Raw genomic sequence first — 23401 nt, forward strand, 5'->3', positions numbered from 1 at the left:
CGACATGTGTAGGAATTCTGGTTCCTATTTCTTATTATGCAGTAGCTGTCACTTATTAGTGACTAGGTTGCCCAGGGAGGTTGTGGATGCCCCATCCCTGGAGGCATTCAAAGCCAGGCTGGATGTGGCTTTGGGCAGCCTGGTCTGGTGGTTGGCGACCCTGCACATAGCAGGGGGGTTGAAACTGGATGGTCATTGTGGTCCTTTTCAACCCAGGCCATTCTGTGATTCCATTATATGATTCTCTGACTTTGGAGACCCATTATTTCTATGAATGAGTTATATAAAAGCAGTATCTTCTTGTGTGGAAGCAAATGGTGCCTTATGTAACAATCATTGGAAGTGAATTTTCACAAATTCTTCTTGTGCTTAATGCAGTGTGACAACATACTCGGTTTGATAGCGTATGAAATTCTATTAAGACAAGGGGAGAAGTCTTAGTTAATATGATCTGATCGGTTGTAAGGTTTTGGTACGGCACGCTCAGATCTCTGGTTTGCTTCACTGTAGAAGTATATGTGCTGATGTATGTGTTGATGTAAATATGTTAATGAAAAAGTAAATTTTATAGTCAGATTTCATGAAAACTTTCACCAAAACTTTGTGCAGCCTTTGCAGGAATAGCACTATTTCATTTTTATCTCCCAAATCTGTGTTCTGTTTTTGGCAGAATGCCATGATGACGTTTGAAGAGGAGAAAATGCAGCTGGCATGCGATGACTTAAAGGCTACAGAGAAGCTGTGTGAGAGTGACGAAGCTGGAGTTATTGAAACAATCAAGAATAAAATTAAAAAGAATGTAAGAGCATTATCTGTAGAATCATATATTGGATAAATATTTTTGGAAACTTCTTTGCTTTGTTGGGGCTTTTTTTGCTAGATGGTTTTTGATATATGAAGAGCAGTTGAGATAAACAGTAAATGTAGAAAGTAAGTTGAACATCTCAGAAATCTTAAGTGTCATAAAGTAGTCACATTTAAGCATTTCCTCTTTTAAAGCAGGGTGCTATGTTAATGTTAGTAGTTATTTTCATAAGACCTCAGATTAGTGAGCTACTGGAGTTATTTCAGGAAGCTCGTAGCCTAGCTGGTTCAGCCTGTTTCATTCATACACACTCTAGCAATGCTCAAAGGATGAGACTGAGCCTGCATGAAAGTGCCAGGCATATTCCCAGGGAGTTTTCCCCTTTCTAGATTTTTCATTCTAAGTAACGAAGGAAGAATAAAGCATGCAGGCTGAGAAGTAGGATGTGATATAGTGGATCTGTACCAGAAAAAGTAGTTATTTTTCTTCAGTTTTTACATTACTTGATAGAAAGTAATGAACCTGTGTGCTCCTAAGCGGCACTGTGTTTTCCCTGCCCCTTGCCATATGCTCATTTATTTGCTCTTCTGGTTAGAAACATCTTTTAGTTGCATGTCTGATGTGTTTGTGAGTGCATTAAAGTTATGGAATTTAAATCTTTTCTGAGTTTATGTAGAATCTTTAAAAACAAACAAAAAAAGGTGATAGCAAATATTCAAAGTTTTTCTGTTTATTAATCAGGAGCTTGCTTGGTGAGCTATCAAAGAAATTTTAGCATGGTTTTGCCCATGAAAATGCTGAACTGATTTATTAGCAACTATACTGCTGCTTGCAGTTGGTTTTGGATTTGTTAATTGTCAGGTTTAGACTAGTATTCTTTGTTATCTTTGCTAAAATTTCTGTGCTTGTGTTATTCCATACAGGTTGATGGACGCAAATCTCCTCTATCCATGATAGATCGTCTACAAAGACAAATCATTATAGCGGACTGTCAAGTCTACTTGGCTGTGCTCTCGTTTGTAAAACAAGAATTATCAGGTGCATTGTGGCTTTAATGTTTGTATGTATTTTTTGCATGCTATCTTTGTAGTAAAGCTTGACCTTAATATGGCAAGATAACTGTTCACATCAATTAAGTTGATTCTATTTTGAGAAAGAGCATAGTTCCATTTGAGTCAAAGGGTAAGTTTGGTATGCTTGCAGAGGTATTTTTCTACCATTGTATATGTAATAGTATGATGATTAAGTTGAAGTGGTACAGATTACAGCTTTTCCCTTTCCTTGGAACCAACAGATTCACCTTGGATTGGTTGGAATCTTTTGCATGTTCCCATAGAGGTGTTAGAGCAGTTGGTACAAAGATGATTATCATCTGTGTGCTTTGTGTGGCCTGCATGAGAGAAGAGGCTATAAAGAGCTGCAGCCCAGGCCACCTGGGGAAATCTGAGTGTCCCATATGCATTATGGCTGTGACAACACAGATGACAAGATGGCAGCAAAAGTAATTTTAAATGAAGCGTGTTCAAGTCTAAACTGCTGAATCAGTTCTTACTCTTTGGTCACCAAACTGTGTCCTTGTGTGCCAAAGAGGTTAATCCTGTCTTACTGAATACAAACCACCTTGTCTCATCTGAAAAGCTGTTTATAAGGTTCTCTTATGCACAATCCTAAAATGCTCCTTCATCTGTGAGTTTACAGAGAGGGTGGTAAAGGTCACATTCAAAGGAAACACATTTCCAGGTTCTTGTAAGTATTAGTGAACGTCAAGAGGTGGCAGCCAGAGCAGACTATCAGTGAAACCCCTGCTGGTCAGGTGAAAGAAACTGGGGAAATAACACTCAGATCCTTTGGAACATTAAAATCTTCCTGTGAAGGATGGAATTATTTCTGTAAGACAGACTTGGTTTCTTTCAAGCCAGGGTATCAAGAATGTGTTTGGTTTTAGCTAGAAGAAATTCAGGTCATGCTTTTGATTACCATATCAATGTCTACTGCTGCAGAAAGATTTTCTTATTTTTGATGCTGTTGTAGGTTTTTGCTTTCTTTTTTTTTTTTTTTTTTTTGTCTCCCTTCCCACCCTCCAGCTTTGTAACTGGGTTGGGTACTATAACTGAGTGATGTTTGTTCCCTTTCTCTCCTGTCTGCTGCTCAGAGAACTGAAGTGGGTAGCAGAGAACTGCAATGCATGCAGTATATTTGGGTTATTCTACCGAGGAAAAAATAAACTTGAAATCTTTAGTTAAAATTTGAAGCAGTTAAATGCAGTGTCAGTGACTGTTAGTTACTGCCATTGTGACACCATTTGGCTAAATTGCTGGGTCAGTTATTTTAGGTTTCCCGAGTGTATTATCTTTCTCATTATGTATAAACATGTTTTTGTGGCGATGTTTCTGTACTGAAATAGCAACCAGATTACTGAAATGAGTCTCGTTTCAAACCAGTAAGGAGGCAGATACATTTTGCTGATCAGTGGATGATGAGTGAAAAATTTCTTGTGTTTTAATTCCTGGAACAGTTTGACAAGAAGCATATGATGACATGCAAGCTGCTTTCTCATATGCCTAACACATTTTCAATTTTCCTCTCCACCCTCATGGATGTAACAAAAATAGTTTCATCAAGAAGTTAGTAATACAGCAGCTTGTGTTAGCTTCCAACAGCAATATTGAACTACCTTTTCTTAACTGCTCTCATGGACATGACAGCTACTTTGAGAAGTTCTTCCTGAGAAGTCTCAGCTTGGTGATAGGGCTTGATTTCTTTCTTTTTTATGTTTAAAGAACCATAAATTCAATTTTTTATTGTGTTAGATTATTTTATCTGAGCGTATCAAATTTGTTAACCTTCTGGTCACAATGAGCAGTCAGTGGTAGCATACTGGTGAAGGTAAAGCCTTGAGTTATACTGTTTCCCACTCATGTCATTTCTGTTTGATGCACGTGCCCGAATGTAGTACTTTTTCAGAGCTATTAACAGTAACATGATCTGTAGGATAAGTAAAACATCTTGGTTATCTTACTGGCAACCCTGCACGTAGCAGGGGGGTTGAAACTAGATGATCTTCAGCATGGAAGGCCAACTGTGTACAGGACTGCATTAAAAAAGGGATGGCCCTGCAGAGAGAGGGAGGTGATTGTCCCCCTCTAATCAGTTCTTGGGAGGCCCCATCTGAAGTACTGCATCCAGGCCTGGGGCCCTCAGTACAGGAAGGATGTGGAGCTCTTGGAGCAGGTGCAGAGGAGGGCCACTAAGATGATCAGAGGGCTGGAGCACCTCTCCTATGAGGAAAGGTTGAGGGAACTGGGAATGTTTAGCTTGGAGAAGAGAAGGCTCCGGGGAGACCTCATTGTGGCCTTCCAGTACTTGAAGGGAGCATATAAACAGGAAGGGGCAACGGCTGTTTATGAGGGTGGATAGCGATAGGACAAGGGGGAATGCTCTTACACTGAGACAGAGGAGGTTTAGGTTGGATATCAGGAGGAGGTTTTTCACCTAGAGGGTGGTGACGCAGTGAAACAGGTTGCCCGAGGAGGTTGTGGATGCCCCATCCCTGGAGGCATTCAAGGCCAGGCTGGATGTGGCTCTGGGCAGCCTGGTCTGGTGGTTGGTGACCCTGCCCATGGCAGGGCGGTTGAAACTAGATGATCACTGTGGTCCTTTTCAACCCAGGCCATCCTATGATTATTTGTCTATTGCTTTACTACTAAATTTGTTGAGTATTCATCTTGTGGTGAACCACATAATTCTTGAAATATTCTGCACAGCCAAAAAGTGACCTAATTGCTGAGAATTGGACTAATGTAAGTCTCATAATGCAGCTGAGTTGTGGCAGAGGTTTGCTTTTATTCTTGTAACGGTTTAATGTGGAACTCAAGATAGAGGATTCGTTTTATAGATACTTTCTGCATGTTGACAGCACCCTTCTGTCACATCTGAGATAATAAATTTTGCCAGTCTTTCTCACTGTAGTTTGAGATTATCAAACCAGCTTTGCATAAGTAGAAGTGAAAAAGGAGTAATTAATCAGTGATGATGCTTTCTCTGGAATTTACTTATTTATTATGTTAAGTACTTATAAAGAGTGGCTGGGTATTGTTAGCATTTTCCTGTTACTTGACATAAGCCACAATTTCTGATCTACTTCTGACGTCAGTTATAAAACTGATCTCTGCCAACTCAGTGGTATCCATTTAGAACACCACTGCTGTATCCTTTTATTTTTTTCTCATTTTCAGTCCTTTAAAACTCATGGCAGTGCAGTTTGTAATTCTTGAGGCTCGAACACAGACAAAATGCTTATGTCAGCTTCTGCAGTGAATGCACACAGGTATATTCTGTGTTTGCTTTCTGTTCACCACTTCTGCCGTTGTCCGGGGATGTGCTGTAACCAGGATGGGTGCTGTGCAAGCACACAAATCTGACATCATATTCTGCTGTTGTGTCCTCCTGTAAAGAGGGCAGGGGGGCTGAGTTTTCCCATTCTAAAGTAGGAATGGTGAAGATCAGGTTTTTAGGGACATTTAGGTACCCAGCTTGTGTTTCAAATTGAAGAAGCTAGGCAACTGAAACATATTTGAAAACAGATTTTTTTTTAATCATTCTTCTATTTTTTTCAGTTTCTGTCTCTTATTATTATTATTTTTTAAATTATAAGTTCCTGTATTTCACAGCTTGGGGGATGGGGTGATAACCATGTTGAAATCCTTATCATCTGACCCAAGGGAAGGATTTTTGTGTTTTTTTTTCTCCATTTTAAGTGTTTTTTCCATAAGCTTGCTTTGAACATGATTTGGACTTCAGGCAAAGCCTCTCTCAAGCATTTCTTTTCTCCGTTTGCCAGACAGTGATTTTTGTCTCCATTGTGTAGTGGGGCAGAATCCAGCATTAAGTTGTTTTGGTTTCTGTTTTTCTTCCTGCCAGCTGTACTGCTGGATAGCTACAGGAAAGTCCCTTTGCGTGGCACACCACTTTAAGGTCTCTGAGGGGCACTGAAGTTTGTATTACTCAATATCAAAGATCTCTTCTACATGGATGATGTATGTAGATTTTGGATGTTGTGTTGAGGGACATGGTTTAGCAGGAACCATTGGTGAAGGGCGAATGGTTGGACTGGATGATCCTGTGGGTCTTTTCCAACCTTAGCGATTCTATGATTCTATGACTGTAGCAGCTCTTTTCGCAAAATCCTTTATGCAGTGTTAATTTCATGCTAATAGAGAGCATCCTAGGATACATGAAACAGCATTTCCTACTGGTTGTGTTCCACTTCTGAAATACGTTTCTTGAAATGTTTTTTTTCCTTGACATTCAGCATACATAAAAGGTGGATGGATCCTCCGAAAAGCCTGGAAAATTTACAATAAGTGCTATACGGACATTAATACGCTTCAGGAAATATATCAGAAGAAAACTACTCAGGAATCCTTGACTTCTGATGCTGCAAATGATAATCATGTTGCCGCAGAAGGTGTAACGGAGGATTCGCTAAACAGACTGAAAGGTGCTGTTAGCTTTGGATATGGACTTTTTCATCTTTGCATATCCATGGTGCCCCCAAACCTGCTCAAAATCATCAACCTGCTGGGTTTTCCTGGAGACCGCCTACAGGGGCTTTCTTCACTGATGTATGCAAGTGAAAGTAAGGACATGAAGGCCCCTTTAGCTACGTGAGTAGCTATATTGAAATGCTTTGGTAGATAACTTAGTACTGAAAGTAAGTAAATGGGGGAAAAAAAAAATCAAAGCCAAAAAAAAAGTCATGTTGCTTTAAAGAAAACAACAGCAGGTAAAATAAACTTGCAGTTTGTTGTTTAATGTGCCATGGTTTGGTGAATTCATCACTTAGTAGTGCACTAGATCTCTCTGCTGTTACTTTTTTGTGTGCTTGGGGTTTGTTGGTGTTGTGATGTATTCTTCAGCACCTTTTACTCTAGTGTCTAATAACCCGTAGAGTAAATACAAGCATCCCCTTGAATGCTCAGTAGGTATTTTCTCTTCTGTGGGGAGAGCATACCATTTTGTATGAGAGTAACTGATGTCAATTATTTATTATTTATATTGACCAACAGTCTTTCCAGTTTATTTCTGATTTTAGCATCTGAGGAAAATTGAGTGTTTCCTTACTGTCTTTTTGTTCTTTGAGCTTTCATATACTCATTTTCCCCAAACCTTTGTATTGTATTCAGGTCTTTTTCTTGGATGAAGGGTTAGTCTGATGTAACTTAAAGCTATTTATGAGAGCAATTTGTTATCACATTCTTTCCAAATTAATACTTCTGTTGCTGGACTTTAAGTACAGTCAAATGTCACTTCTGAAATATCGACAGCAGAGCTAGTTTCTTCTGCTTGAGGAGTTGTATTTCTGGTTAAGAAAAACGTTAATGTTAAATGTTCCTTTTGATTTCTTTTGTGTCATTTCTGGGGGGGAAAAAAAAAGCAGCATTCTGTTCCCAACATGACGGTGGAGCAGGTCTTCCTTCAGCTGGCCCTGGGAAGCTCTGTGCTCTGCCCTTGTTTTCTTGTGGGTGATATAGGTCACGTAGGAATCTGCCCTTCCAAACACCAGATGTATTTCTGTTTTACAGTGATTTCAGGTGTGTGTATGCGCTGGGGAGTGGGGTTGGTTTGTGTTATTTTTGTTTCCCAGTGAACTATTACATCTTACTGTTTTCTTGTGGGTTTTCTCTTTTAAAATCTATTATAGAGTTGTTAAGAGTTAATGGATATGATGCTTTGATATGTACTGTGAGCTTGATGGTTACTTTGCTTTTGGTTAATGTGCAGTGAATTGTACATGGCACCTGTACATGTACATGTGGTGTATGGTGATAGCGTTGTGTTCTATAGTCAGGCTGTATAAGAAGAGATGCATATCCTTTGTTTTTCGGGATCGTTATCTTCCAATCTCTGTTTATGAGCTGTAATCATTTCTGCTCTTGTGTTCCTTTTAGATTAGCTCTGTTGTGGTACCATACAGTTGTTCGCCCCTTTTTTGCTCTTGATGGCAGCGATAACAAGGCAGGATTGAAAGAGGCAAAAGAGATTCTTGCAAAGAAAGAATCTGCTTACCCAAATTCTTCTCTGTTCATGTTCTTCAAGGGAAGGATACAGCGATTGGAGGTACTGCATCTTTCTATTCTTTTGGCTGATGTTTTCCCCATCTCCTCCCCCGATATCTGATGTTTTTCTGATGTGAATGAACCAGGCATACTTTAATAAATTGTGACTGAAGATACAGATGTACGGTAAGATAAGTGAAAAGAGAGGATTAATTTCTTCCTAGTTGCAGGTTTGCATGCCAAGTCAACCCTTAAGCTCCTGTCTGATTTAATAGCACTTTGAAATTCTAATTCTTCTACTAGATACGTTTGTAACGTTGTGCTATAAGCAACCTCGTTTGGTAACTTCTTGTGGTATAAATAACCATTAGGGTTTTGCTTGTCAAGCTGAAATCTGGGTATTAGCTACTGAATATGTAGCATTTATCTTCTGCTTTTCTTTTTATCCATTGTTCGCTTCCAGCTAAATCATCTTCAGTAATTTCTCTCGAATAATTGCTTTTGCTTTTAAGGGAACAAAACAGGATGTTTTCTGTTGCTATGGTGAGCTGTGACCCAAGCAGAATGTATGCCATGGAAATGTCGTTGTGAACACTGTTGCAGAATGATATTCTTCAAACATTGCAGCAGCCTCATGGCTTTTGGCCCAATTATTCTTTAAGGACAATCCAAGATGGCAAAAGTACTCCAGAGAACTGTGCTGCTGTGTTTATCAGTCCAGAATATTTCTAAGGCATTTACATCATCAAGGAAACCCAGCCAAAGAGCACAAAACCAGAACGTTCTTCTCATATCATAATTTAAGAACTTGATATTGGTGGCCATTCTGTTGCTGCAGTTTGCAGTTAATTCTCACAAATGCAGCTTAATTTTGAGGAAGGTAGCAGCAGCAACCGAACATAGGAGTGGTCTTCTGTGGCCTACGTCATTTTGCAGGGATCCTCCTGCATGTGGCTTTACTTATTTGTTGTGATGTGTTTCTTCTGTCTTTCTGGAAGCAGTAGGGAATTATACTGTCACAAGTGTTATTTTAGAGTGCTTGTGTATAAAGTGGTGCTGTTTATAGGCATCACAGTTCAGCTCCAAGTAAAATAGTGCTAGAGGCCACTTGGCATTGTTAACAAAGTAGTTAGCTTGGGTAGGCAGAATACCATTTGTTAGGCTCTGTAGCCGTGCCTTGGTCAGCAGAATGCTTTCTAGTTGCTAACAGGAATTAAAATGGTCCTTTCCTATACCTACATCTGTCTGCATGGGAGCTGACCATTCAACAGTTGGGTTTTTTCCCTGCTCTTGCTTTGTTCTCATGGGTACTGTAGCGCTGAGAGATTGTTGAGTGTTTGTATAAATGTTTTACTTAAATGTCTTGCTCTCTTTTGTAGACTCTGTTAGGAAACCACAAGTTTTATTTGCTGAAAGATTGTTGCCACAATAGTGAAGGTACATGTTACTGGTGACCATGGCACTGGGAGATGCGCCGTGTTTCTGCGCAATGTGCTTCTGGTTACAAATGTTGCAGATTTGGGCCTTGGTTTGCAGCATTTGTCAAGCTTTCTGAACCGGAAGAGTGCTTTCACTCACATTGTAAACTAACGTGCTGGTAGTTCCACGAAGTAGTTTCTACATCATGAATCACAGAATGACTTAGTTTGGAGGAGACATGGAAGGTCATCCAGTTCCAACCCCCAGCCATGGGCAGGGCTGCCACTCAGCAGCTCAGCTGCCCAGGGCCCCATCCAACCTGGCCTTGAGCACCTCCAGGGATGGGGCACCACAGCTTCTCTGGGCAGCTGTGCCAGCGCCTCACCACCTCTGAGTGAAGAATTGTGAAAGATAGTGTTCTGGATCTGATGTATTTCTGCCTTTCAGCTTGCATATTGCTTTCTCTTTTATTTAGATAGCAACACCTTTTAAGGATCTTAATCTGCTTTTATAAATTGGACATAACAGCCCAGTCTGAAATACTTAAAAAGAGACAGATAGCTTCATGTGGAGAGAGGTAAGGGCAAGAGGCAAAACCAAACTGTGAAAGAATCCTGAACTGAACAAGGTCACTTTTCTTTGCCCATACTCTGGGTGTGTATATATAAACACCTCTTCGGGGCTGGGAGGAAAAAAAAAACAACAACAAAAAAACAATGAACAACCTCATGTTCTGAGGCTTAATCTGTTAAATTCTGTTGGCATAGTTGAAGGCAGAAGAAGTACCACATACTCCACTGACTGCCAAAACACCAGTGGTTTCCTCAGGTGTGCTACAGTGTTCAATCTGCAGAATAATCATAGAATCATAGAATGGCCTGGGTTGAAAAGGACCACAATGATCATCCAGTTTCAACTACCCTGCCATGGGCAGGGTCGCCAACCACCAGACCAGGCTGCCCAGAGCCACCTCTCCTGTCTCAGTTTAAGACCATTCCCCCTTGTCCTATCACTGTCCACCCTCATAAACAGCCATTCCCCTTCCTGTTTATACGCTCCCTTCAAGTACTGGAAGGCCACAATGAGGTCTCCCTGGAGCCTTCTCTTCTCCAAGTTGAACAAGCCCAGTTCCCTCAACCTTTCCTCACAGGAGAGGTGCTCCAGCCCTCTGATCATCTTAGTGGCCCTCCTCTGGACCCGCTCCAAGAGCTCCACATCCTTCCTGTACTGAGGGCCCCAGGCCTGGATGCAGTACTCCACATGGGGCCTCACAAGAGCTGAGTAGAGGGCCACAATCACCTCCCTCTCCCTGCAGGGCCACCCCTTTCTTAATGCAGCCTACAACACAGTTGGCCTTCTGTGCTGCAAGGACACACTGCTGGCTCATGTCCAGCTTCTCGTCCACCAGGACCTCCAAGTCCTTCTCTGCAGGGCTGCTCTCAAGGAGATGTTTCCCCCAGTAATAAAAACATTCAGTGATATTACATTCCTAAATACACTGCTGACACGTTCTCTTGCTTTTTTCAGTTATCTTTTTCAGACATCTTGGTGTCAGTAGCATCATTCTAATGTAGAGTTGGAAGAGAGTGGAAAGGAGAACTAGGCTGGCAAGAGCAATAAGAAGCACTGAAACGGAGAGTGGGTTTTTTAGAATGAACTCATAATGATTAAGTAAAAAAAAAAAAAAAAACCAACAGAGTTTACACATAAGGTTTATTTTCAGAAATGCTGCTATTCCCCTTTTGGTTTTGGATCTTGTTTTGTATTGTATTTAGATATTGTTTGCTCATTCCTCCTTAATGAGGAGCAGTACTCACTTAAGAGCGTTACAGATTCATAGTAGTGCTGGTTGATAATAGAAAGATCAAGGCATGCAACTTCATTGTATTCACATTATCTCTAATAATATTCTCCAGGGTTTTGCAGCTCTATATGTTACAAGCTTTATGGATTAAGCTTTTCTATTGTCTTTGTATTATGTTCAAGAGAAGCATAAGTAAAGACCAGGGAATTACACGTTTGTGTGTACGTTTGTATTTGTTTAACTCTCATTATCATAACTGCAAAAAGTCAGCCTTGATATTCTACTTGCTGACTCATCTGCCTGTATAATTCTTACGTTCTTCTCTCTGAAACAGTGAGTAGGTGGTAATTAATTTTATTTTAAGAATTAACAGTATGAGTCGAAATTCATATTCTGCATGTTGTCCCAGTGCCCGGAGGTATCTGATACTTTCAGTTATTGAGGAGTATCTCTGTAGCATATTTACCGAGCTTGATGCTTAAGGAAAGCTTATGCAGAGAACACTTGGCACTGCTTTTCAGTGTTTTCTATTAATGTATGCTGAGGAGCATGTGCTGCTATAAAACAGAGCAAGCTGTACGTTGCACAGGCTCCCTGGTAACTTGGAGGGCAAATGTGCTCAACAGAAAGGCAGATGGGTTAGACTCTTCTGTCATACCAACATCTTCATTTAGTCATTGCTTTGTTTTCTAACTATTCAGTGTTTATACTGTTACAGCTACCGTAACTGCTGGCAGTTGTGCTGTCTTGATGCAGTATAAAGCATCTCAACCAGTTCTCCCTGATGAGACAAATGAGGAAATTGAATAAAATCACTCTAGAGCTGGGCAGGGGTAGGACAGGGAGCAGTGGCATGTCCTGAGGTACAACTCTACCAAGATTTACAGTGAATTTCAGACTTAAAAGTGAACAGAAGGAATACAGACACTGATCTCGAAGGCTGGGAGGTTATCCTAACTGAGTGTGAGTTATGAGAAAAGTCCGTGGTGACTTTTAATTGGTTTCAAATCTGAAATCAATTTTGAGTTTTTCCTCCCACTGGGATGTTTTGCCTCTCATCTAATCAAACCAGAGGCTGCAATCTGTATGACAGTGCTATCTATTTTCACTCTGTTGTTATCTTTAAACTCATATTAACATGAAACTGATAGTGTTCTTTTAAAATGTGATGGATAACATGATTATGATAACTTCAGACATATGACTTTTTTTTTTTCTTTTTCTCCCCTCCTTTCACCTTTATTAGTGTCAAATCAACAGTGCCTTGGCTTCATTTCATACTGCTTTGGAACTTGCAACAGACCAAAGGGAGATTCAACATGTCTGCTTATATGAAATAGGTAAATGGGGTATCTTTATGCTATAAATATTTCACTTTCAAGTTTTGACTAATAACTTCAATAAAGAAAATGAATGATTTTGTTTAGGATTATTAAAAAAGGTTTCAGAATACTGGCTCTTGTCTCGGCTGGATAATGTTAGTCATAGAATGGCCTGGGTTGAAAAGAACCACAGTGATCATTGAGTTTCAACCCCCCTGCTACGTGCAGGGTCGCCAACCACCAGACCAGGCTGCCCAGAGCCTTCTCTTCTCCAAGCTAAACAAGCCCAGTTCCCTCAACCTTTCCTCATAGGAGAGGTGCTCCAGCCCTCTGATCGTGAAATCATCCTATCATCTTATTTGGTTGAGTAGCACTCAACAATTGTTTATAATTTTCAAGTTCTCTGAAACTGTTCACCTGCAGAAGATCATTTAAAATGAAATCTGTTTCTGTGTCAAAAACAAATAAATCCTAATGGAGCTTCAGAGACTGCAGGACCTATATTTTGTATTTCATTTTATGCTACTGATGGAATGAAATGATTAACATCAACAGAAAGTGTCATTCTTTTCTCTGCTTTTAATTTTCATGGAAATCTTTAGAATAGAGAAGCTTTAAATGGGTCTGGTTAAAGAAGAGTAATGGAGCTGGTAGTAGCTAAGGAAGAGCTTTTGGTGATTTGTTGTTAGTGTGAATTGGTTTTGTTGTTCTTTATAACATGAATAACTCAGTATTTTCCAGCTAATTTAAACCAGGTTTAAAAGGTATTATTGATTAGTTTTGTTTTAAATTTTCCAGTTATTGGTATAATTGTTAAGCTAGCTCCAGCTCTCATGAGCAGATGCTATGCTTCAGTAACGTTTATACCACATTTGAATTACTGTGCTTTCATTCAGTTGGTGTCTCTCCTTTAGGCTGGTGCAGCATGATAGAGATGAATTTCAAAGATGCCTTTGAATCCTTTGAAAGGCTTAAAAATGAATCCAGGTGGTCTCAGTGCTATTACGCTTATTTAACAGCAGGTGAGTATTTTCAGTGATGATTGCAAGTGATAAATCAGTGATGTGATATGGTACTTTTGGCACTGACTAGTGCTCTTAGTGTGTTCCACACAGCTGCTTATGCTGCTGTCTGTCAGACTGTACTTATGTAATTTTGTTTATGTAATTTATTAATGCATGTCTATATGCCTTTGCCCTCCAGCTATGATTATTACGTGACCTATTGCTAAGCTGACAGTGTATTGAAAAGGTGTACTTAATAAATCCTTAGCTGTTGGGTGATACTAGGTCCTTTAATGGGTACGGAAAACAATACAGACTTGTTGATGATCTCAGAGCATACCTGCGAGAGTTGGGATTTTTGTGTTCATCAGATCCCACTCTCGGTCCTTTGCAGAAGTGCATGTTTGTTTTTTTCCCCCACAACTCTATGATGTTTAATCTTTTTTCTCTCTCTCTTTTTTTTTTATCCCAGCAGTGTTAACACATTTTTGTTTCTGTGTCATAGTGTGCCAAGGAGCCACTGGTGATGTCAATGGTGCTCAGAATGTGTTCAAGGAAGTTCAGAAGCTTTTCAAAAGAAAAAATAATCAGATTGAACAATTTTCAGTGAAAAAGGTTTGGTTTAGCATAAGCTAACGTGTTTCAGGACAGTAATTGGATAATTGTGTTTCATTCTTTACCATTATTTGTTTTTTGATTGAAGTATCTGTTTTCCCCTACTTCGCTTTTGTTGAATTAATGGGAAGGATTCAGGGGAGGAAAAAGAAAAAAAGTAGTGTCATATATTTTAAAGACTTGGCAAACAAAATCTGAATTGGCTTTTCAACTGAAGTAATTATTAAAGATACAGATACACAAAGAAAGGTCTCAGGCCAGGCTGGATAGGGCTATGAGCAACCTGGTCTAGAGGATGTATCCCTGCCTGTAGCTGGGGGTTGGAACTTCATGATCTTAAAGGTCCCTTCCAACCCAAACCATTCTATGATTTTTGTTTTCTCTCTGGCTGTGTTTTTCCTACTCCTTTTTGCTATCTTTTTTTTGGTCAAAGCCATGGTTCTTTTTGAAAGCTAGATTTGTCTAGTGAGTATCACCCAATTTAGGATTTTCAGATGTTGCAATGTCAACATCCAGTGAGTACGTAGTTGGGATTGTGAAACAGAAGAAAACAAATTCAGGCTACAAATAAAGAAGCTTTAATTTTGATCAACGTGTAACCCATAAGTTAAATAAGAAGCCTCTTTTATTAGTCTTAAACTTTAAACTAAATTGCCAACAACTACCTTTAAGAAAATTGTTGGGTGCTTTCATGCAACAGTTACTATTTGGTAAACTGTTTGTGAGTGTTATTTTCTTTGTGGAAGGACAGAGGACAGATCTTCTCTCTTTCTTCTTCCTTTCCAATTTGCAGGCAGATAGATTCAGAAAACAAATGCCAACCAAAGAGCTCTGTGTCCTGGCATCCATTGAAGTACTGTACTTATGGAAAGCCCTTCCAAACTGTTCCCTCTCCAACCTACAACATATGAGCCAAGGTATAATACAGATTCTTGATACAGTTATTTATTTTAAGTGAAGTATGCAGTTTGCTAAGATCAATTAAATTGTGTGATAACAGTTGCATATCCCTGATTTCCTAGTCCCAAAACATAATGGTGAAGCTTATAAAATCAGATTTAGTCATGTAAAAATAGATAATAGTAACTTTTTTTCTGTAGTTTTCCTGTAGAACAGTCAATCTTAAAGGTTGCAAACAGTAGACACTTCTGTCCTGCATACTCAAAAGCAATAAAGATCTTCCTTATAAGCTCCCAGCTGGTGGTGCACGTTTTAATGTGAAATAGCAGTATGGATTAAAATTCAGAGGTAAGCTTCTTGTAAGGCTTGATACTGACAGATGGGTCTGCATCAGCAGTCCTTGGTTGTAGGTTTTCTGTGCAGTGAAAATGTTGCTACACGTTATGTGTATCTCAGGAATGACCAGATGATGGAGTATTTGACCAGATGATGGAGTATTTTTGTTTCCTCTCTTCTTGGACAGTGTGGGTTTACTTTTCTGAGGGGAGCTGCCAGACTTTTCCTTGGGGCTGGGAGCTCTGGTTTGTAGGGATTAAGCACATGTATCTTTGTAGGTAAATTACCAAGTAACTTGAGACTTGCCAATAAAAATGAGACTTGACAGCGCTACCTTTGTGTCCAAATACTTAATGTAGCCAATCCTTAGTTATTCATAGATGGTTTATTTGGTGACTGCAAAACTGGTTTAAATCAGGCTGAGTTTATTACATGAGGTAGAATATGAAGTTAAAGGAGCTCTACTGTTCCCAGAATCCCAGAGCTCCTTTTGGAGGGTTGAAAATTCCTGTAGACACCTGTGATACTGGGGTCTCTGGAAGCGATGGTGCAGACAGGTGCAAACAATTCCTTGTGGAACTAGCCTTGATGTAACAGCTGTTCTGAGTTGGTGCTAATAAGCCTGATTAAAATGGAGTCTGATTCATCTAGTGATCGTTACGTGCATCAGTGAATACAGCGCTATGCAGCTGAGTCACAGTCTGGCCCAGCAATTAGCCTTACCTACTCATCATCACTGGGAATTATGAAGCCAAAATTCTCTAATCTGGAGTTTTATGTCCAGTATGGATTTCTGTGTCTGTGACTTGTCTTCAGTTCAGAACAGATGTACTTTATCTGAAATGCTTGGATATTTTGCCCTGTTTTCCTTGCACTGCGGACTATGCATTTTTTTCTTTCAATGTCTGGGACAACCCTGTTGCCAATAACATCAGGAGGAGTGGATTGTTTCTTAACTTTAACTTTCTAGCTGATCATTCAAGGACAAACAGAAATGTGTTCTCCTCATGTGAGAAGAGTGCACCATCTGCCTGTGACTTCAGAGGGCCAATTCATTCCTGATAGGAATTACTACCGTTAGTGACAGATTGCTTGATGAGATTGACACAAAATGGGTTGTATTTAAAAGAAACCAAATTACTTTGATGTTGATTGTTACTGGCATCTCACATTTTCTGCTTGATTTTAGTCATTAGAGTAAAAAATCACTGTAGATTGCAGTTCTTGTCTAAGGAAAGATTTCAATCCATCTTGTTTGCTTATTGGAATGTTTTCATTAAGCTTGTCAGGATGTTGATGATTCATCAGCTGTTGGTCTGAGGAATTTGCTTCTTGGTGCCATACACAAATGCTTGGGAAATTCTGAAGATGCTGTTCAGGTAAGTTGTTAATTACACCATTAGTTGTATTTTGTGAACTATACTTTTATTAATCAGTAAATACTGTTGAGGAAGTCTGTTAAGCAAACTGCTAATTTTTAATGCTGTTGATCAGTCTGTTGTATGAATTCCAACAGTATACGTTGGATTCTTTTCAAATATTGAATTTAGGCCATTCTATTCTAAAAGCAGTTGTCTGATGTTGACAAGCTTGGCAATTAATGTGTCCTGTGGAGCAAGAGTGAAGTGGAAACTGGGAAGAAGACTGGAAAAGTTCTCGTGCTGCTGGGTTTACTCTTTTTGGACACAAAAAAAAATCGACTTAAACATAAAACTTGTTGATTGGCCTTTTGAAGGCATGGATGTACTGTTTCTGCTCTAGAGCTTTTGAGCTATTAGACACTAAGAGGGGTGATAATTAGCAAATGCAAAATTATAATTCTGCCACTGTAGGCAGATCTTTTTTTTTCCTTCCCTCCCCAGGGCTGAATACAATTCACATAAGGAACTAGAGAGCTGTCGTTGGTATTCCATCTCCCTCCCAGCCCACCATCGGAAGTAGTTTAAATAACCCACGTGCTTAATCTCCAAAGTTAAAGTTCCTTGTTAGGCTTAGTGGTTTTGAAAATAATGTTAGAAGAACCTTGACATGGTCAACATATTGCTTGGCAAAAAATGCAAACAAATAATTTTGCCTTGATTCAGTAGCATTAGTGAAAACCTCCCCGTCCTTGCTTAAAGAATCTGTGCCATTGGAAATGTTAACATGTTCTCATGTTACTTGGGCTAATTTCAAATGCTTGAAATTGAAAGGTACTTTTGGATTTTTAAGTGATGAAATCTTCCATTTTAAGTCGTTTCAGTCTTTTTTTCTTTTCTTTTTATAGTACTTTCAGCAGGCTGCTAAAGATGAACTGTGCCGTCAAAACAACTTGTACATCCAGCCATATGCTTGCTATGAGCTTGGCTGTCTTCTATTAGACAACCCAGAGGTAATGGTATAACCTATTTTTAAACCCTGTAAAAAAAATAATAAAGTAAGTGTGGTGCAGAATCAGCATAGCACTGTCCAAACAATGAAACAAAGCTTGTGGGTGAGAAGCTTAACGTATCTGTTGTTAACACTGTAATGCCATTCCTAGTTGTTACTGGGTTTTATTCTTACATAAATTATTAGACTCTCTGGGATTCTTCAGGGGAGTTGATACGTTCCTGGTTGTTGGTGGTACTGTTCTGTAGCAGTAAAATAAACGTGTGCAAACCTTCTCTGTTTCTGTAGCTGTGATGTTTATGGACAGTAAGCACTAAAGCAAGAATTTTGATGAGCAAAGCACCGTATTTTGATTTATTATTTATTCCTTCTTACCAAAAAGTTTACGTTTGTTGCAACTGCTGCTAAGTAGAAGGGTGGCAGGTAGTAAAATTATCTGGAGGTTCTGAGAATAGGGATCATTCCCTTTTTCCTTCTTGCTTTATATACAGCATTTGCACACAGCTAACAGGCTTCATGTTGGGTGTGTTTGGGGGCTGAATAAGCCTTGGCTTGTAGCTGCTGCTGAGAAGCTGTGGTAGATAGCACTTAGTGTGAGAAGGATGTCACCTCTTGTGGCACTCAGTGAGGAAATAAATGCTGCTTGTCTTACATGAGATGGGGTTGGGTGGGGAAAAGCAGGAGCTTGAATTAGAGGTAAGTGGTGCTGTTTTTAGACAATTGCATTCATTAGCTTAAGATGTCATGCAGTTCATATTTGAGAGCTCTGTAATGACTATGAAAGAGAAGGGAATAAAATGTTATAAATTATTGTCACCAGAGAGGCTAAGTGTATTGAAGACTATGAAAAATGAAGACATTTTTAGTATAAAAAAGCACACTTTTATTAAATGTATGTTACTTTGAAATGACTCATAATTATATGTTGGATCTGTCATACAGTCTGATTCATCTTTGTTAAATTAACCTGATTAGAACCATATTGTGTGAGACTTTAGTATGGCTATGTCAATAATAAGAACTCTTTTTAGATGTTTTATATGCTGCAAATGTAACTTAACCAATATAAATAAGCAAGACTATAGTCAGGTATTACTGAATGGGAAAACTTAATTCTTTGGTTTCTTATTCGGCACTTCGTTATTAATTTGAAATACTTTAAATTAAAGAAGTATTCTATAATAAGAAATAATACCTTGTTTTCAAGCTAGAGTTGCTATTCTAGACTGACTAAGCTGTATACTTGAGATACGTTCTGTAACGTTTCTAGTGCAATTCTAATGCAGTGTCTTGTCTTTTTGTAGACCGTGCCAAGAGGCAAAACCTTACTTCTCCAAGCCAAGGTAAAAACACCTCACAATTACTATTCTGAGAGGAGGGTATTTGAGAAGTTGTGGTGATTTGGTTTGTTTTTTTTTCGTCAGTGTCCATCACCTGTAATCTACAATGCTAACTTAGTAGGTGTATATTTATGTATACGAAGCACATTTGTGTTTTGTAGATACATATTTATAGGTCAGTTGTAGTACAGAGCTCACAGTAGTGACCTCTCCTGGACTGTTATGACTTTGCCATATTTTTTGGCTAAGATTCAGCAGTACAAGTTTGAAAACTGCAGCTCTCCCCTTCATGTACGTTCCCTCTGGTCCCTGATTTTTGTAGGCCAGAGGAATGAATAGCAATACAGAATCTCCATCTCTTCAGTCTGTTCTGTAGCTTGAACTCTTAAGCATTAATAGTAAAATTATTTTCATACCCTGAAGTGAAGGAGTCTAATATTTGCATGCTTTTCTTTTTTATTTCAGGAGGAATTTACAGGCTATGACTTTGAGAACAGATTGCACGTCCGCATCCATGCAGCCTTAGCCTCTCTAAGGGAAGTTGTTCCACAGTGACGGACAGGAAGTCGTGTTGTCCATTCCCACAGTTTCTGCACTTTAGGACGAAGCAGAAGAAAAAGCTGTTGGGAAGACCAGCTTTTCTTCTGGAAACCACTTGTGCCAGAGACACTTTCATAGTATGGTTAAGAGTTGGTATGGCTTAGTAAAATACTACAACTTCAACTGAAAGTAAATCAACCAAGCAGAAGGTTAAGTGACCTTGCGTATTTTAACTCTTCAGTTTTTAGTTTGTTTAAACCAAGGGGAACACGGTTATTAAGCGACTCATCAGGAGAGCCTAAATAAGCACACAGCTTACTTCCATGTTGGCAGATGGGATCTTTTTAAAAACATTTTAAAGTAGATCTGAATCTAAAATATGCTAAAGGGGGGAGAGTTTCTGTTTTGATTAGAATACAATAAAAGTAGTTGGTACAAATGTTGAAGAAGAGAGTGGGCAGAACACTTATTTTCTTGAAGCATTAGCCAAAACACAAGAGAAGGAAAACCATTCAGCCACAAAAAGCAGATCTTGCTGAATTTTAGAGGTTTATTTCAGTGAATTCATGATGAATAATTTGCCACTTTAAAACCCCCTTTCCATTATTTGTTGTTTCCCTCTCAGCTCATACTCCTGATATAAATTCTGTCAACACTTAGGATCTTTGCTTCTGGTACATTCCAGCCAAATACTTTGCTTTACGTGTAATTACAGTGAGGGTGATTTTCATTTTGCTCTTAATATTCTGACCAGTGCATTCAGTTAAGTAGGCCACATACAGTAATTTTACGTGTTTTCCATTGAAGCTGCTGAACTTTTATCACAGTGACTTTTACAGCTATTAAAACAGACAAAATAGTACACCCATCACCCACTTCCAACCCTATTTTTGTAGTTTTACCAATGCTATGCTATCTTAAGTCTCTATATGATATTCCAAATTTGTGGTGTTGAATACTGAAATGTCTCTGAAAGCTTGAAACTTATATCATGAATACATGTATGGGAACTGTTGAATCACGGCATGAACCTCTTATTGATCAGCTGAGGCGAGCACTGAGTCAGCTGTGGGAGCACAGGTGAAGGCAATTCATTTGTGTGACTGGAAGGGGTGGAGCCTGGCTGCACCTCTCCTAGACCCCATTTAAGGGCTGGCTGCCAGTGGCAAAGGAGCTCTTTCCAGAGATTACTCCTCTTGGAGTTTTTCCTGCGAGCCTATGACATGGCTGAGCACTTTCCATTTGTTTCCGATCATCCCTTTCCAATGCGATAATCTTTTTAGCTTTACAGTCTGTGGATACCAATCTGACCACACCACTCTGTATATTTGTTGACTGCACAATCACATATGTATTTTTTTTTAATGCTGGCCATCTGTAGCTTTTTTAAAAAAACAAAAAACAAAATCATGTTGTCTGTAGCATCTCCCTATGTTGTATATTCAGTTAATATCATTACCTAGAAGGTAAATATTTTTTTAAAGAAACTTATGAATGGAAATCTGACCAGGAAGTTAATTGAATTATGTTACTTTGCAGAGCTAAGAAACCTGGATATCTTTGGAAATAATTCTCTAAAAGCCTTATCCTTGCTTTGGTCAGGTTGCCTTAAACAGTTCCTTTGCTTAAACGTTTTTCTTCTTTTTCTAACTTGTTGCAGAAGACGTTGCTGTGTTGCCAAGGTTTCATACCTTGCCCCACATCTAACCTTCATTGATTTGCTTTTGAGGTTGCATCTAAAGCAAGACTGACATGGAGGAGAAAAGTATTACTGGATCTGGTAGGCCAAAGGAAATTGGTTGCACTCCTTGAGCAGTTACACTCTTCTGTTGCAGTTCCTGAAGGAGAGACTTTATTTTTCTAAAATGTTGGTCAGATAGCTGTTGGCTTTTCTATTCCGTTTAATCAGTAATACTGAATCACAAAAGAGTGTTCAGTCTTTTTTGAATTGGTCAATCCAAATAAGTGTTGAGTAGAGAACAATACATTGTGTCTGTATATACATAGCAAATTCGTAGAATCCAAATTTTAATTTTCAAGAAAGGTCTTCAGTGTACTTGAAATCTTATTTTGTGTCAGAGACACAGTCCACTCTGGGTAAATAGATAGGAACAGTGCATTTAATGGCAAAATTCCTTTAAAACACACTGCTTAAGTATACCCTGTCTATTCAGGACACAAAGCACCTGCATGTGATTGGTGTTGGGATGTCTGAGGTCTACAGACATTGGAGGTAGCTAGCAAATTGTAGTAAACTTGAGTACAAGGCCTGTTCTGCTCACTGGGCCAAGAGTGAGTCCAAAAAGACACTATATATTCATGTAAAGGTTTATCTCTGTGCAAGTTGCAGCTTTTCTGTGGATTTAGCAAACTGTCACTGAAATGGAACCATCGGTTTCTGTAACTTTTTTTTTCTCCCTCCATAGGAGAATCTCCCGCTTTGTAAATGTCACGTTTATTTTTTATGTTAGATTGTGCCTGTGATGAGAAAAATTTCAACTGTATTTTGTGCAAACTGATAGGTTTTTATACTTTGGAACTCGGAGGCATGGTCTAATAGCAATAATAGAATATGCATCTTGCTAGTTAACATGTTAAGAATATCTTTACTGAGTCAGGTATTTTTTTGTTGATGTCGATGCAGTTTTTATCTCAATATGACTCATTTCAAATAAATAACTAGAATTTATAGATGTCACAAGGTGGCATATTTATTGTGACGTACTGTAAATGTTGTTAATTTACAGAACTTGCACTTTTATATTTCTGAGTAAAATTAAAAGAAACGTGGACATGCGTTTTGTTCCCTGGCTCCTTGAATCTGTCTTTCCAATTGGTGGCCTCCTCAACAGGGTGGTGTCGAGCACTGGAAAAACTTCTGGGATGTCAAGTGACTCTGTAAGAAAGCTTTCTAGTCAGTAATTACCTCAGCTTCTGCTCTTCCAGTATGATTTCGGTCTCCTGGTTTAGGAAGTGAGTTACACGTGTCATGTTGAGGTCAACCATAGAACGAACGAGGTTTACCATGCTTCTAAGAAAAGCCCGACACAAGCGTGTTTGTTGTATCCCTACACTTTGGAAAAACGCTTCTAATTTGCTCTAAAGCGAGCCCTTTAATTCCTCCTGTCTCTGATTGTTTCCTATTCTAGCTATGCTTTATTCTGAAATAAAATTCCCCAAATGTGGTACTGAATTGCTTTTCAGTTTACGGCAGTCTGGTTGTTTTCCCAATCACTGATCGCGTTCTTGCTTCAAAACTGTATTGTAGCTATCTGAAAGTTGAACAGGAGCAAGTATTACAGTGGTGTAGAGCTGTATGGGGTTTTACAAGGGTGATGTTAGAACTTTTCAGTGGAGTGAAAGCACGGTGTCGTGTGTGATCCAGCCATTACCAAATACTCGTATTAACAGTGGTAGCAATCGCTGCATGATGAATTTCGCGGTCACAAAAACATAAGATTAAAGCTAATATTAAGAAATTATATTTTTAGCTGTCTTTTAAGGGGATTGGGCAGTCAGTGGTATCTGAACAGCACGCTTGTCATTGGATCAGCAGAGGTTGTAAAGGCAGTCGGTAACGTAAGTGGTGGACTACGCTGAGCTTTGGGAATAAGCAGTAGATACACTGCCTCTACTTTGTCATCCTGACAGAGCTGTCAAACAAAACTCTGCTAATGAGAGTTTTTGTAGATGCTTATACAACACTGTCTTTCATTCTGATGTTTTGAGGTGAGTAGAAGAGGCTTCAAAAACCAGCCTTCTGCAAGTCTTTTGAGATAAGATGGGATTATACAAGGATATGAGTTCCACTTCAGGCTCTCTGGAGTTATATACCGAACGGCTCCTATTTCACTGCATTTTTATTTTTTTTAACAAGTTTGGGTGCCC

The 23401-nt window shown here is 39.1% G+C and overlaps 1 protein-coding gene across 2 annotated transcripts in view; it reads left to right on the forward strand.

Moving 5' to 3' along the window:
- TTC39C (tetratricopeptide repeat domain 39C) overlaps positions 1–22706 on the forward strand; it is a 34325-nt gene extending 11619 nt beyond the window's left edge. The window contains exons 3-14 of one of the 2 annotated variants that reach the window (XM_015277984.4): positions 671–799; positions 1729–1843; positions 6117–6471; positions 7756–7924; positions 12333–12426; positions 13323–13430; positions 13918–14027; positions 14821–14944; positions 16545–16642; positions 17530–17634; positions 18938–18976; positions 19439–22706. In XM_015277984.4, the coding sequence (XP_015133470.1) occupies positions 671–799; positions 1729–1843; positions 6117–6471; positions 7756–7924; positions 12333–12426; positions 13323–13430; positions 13918–14027; positions 14821–14944; positions 16545–16642; positions 17530–17634; positions 18938–18976; positions 19439–19528 (1536 nt within the window). In that variant the 3' untranslated portion in view covers positions 19529–22706. Of the gene's footprint in view, positions 1–670; positions 800–1728; positions 1844–4416; positions 5133–6116; positions 6472–7755; positions 7925–12332; positions 12427–13322; positions 13431–13917; positions 14028–14820; positions 14945–16544; positions 16643–17529; positions 17635–18937; positions 18977–19438 lie in introns of those variants that run through there. The other variant, XM_040688714.2, reaches the window with a different exon arrangement.
- The last annotated feature ends 695 nt before the right edge of the window (positions 22707–23401 follow it).

This window comes from Gallus gallus, chromosome 2, assembly GCF_016699485.2.
Source record: "Gallus gallus isolate bGalGal1 chromosome 2, bGalGal1.mat.broiler.GRCg7b, whole genome shotgun sequence".
In the NCBI taxonomy this organism is placed as follows: Eukaryota; Metazoa; Chordata; class Aves; order Galliformes; family Phasianidae; genus Gallus; species Gallus gallus.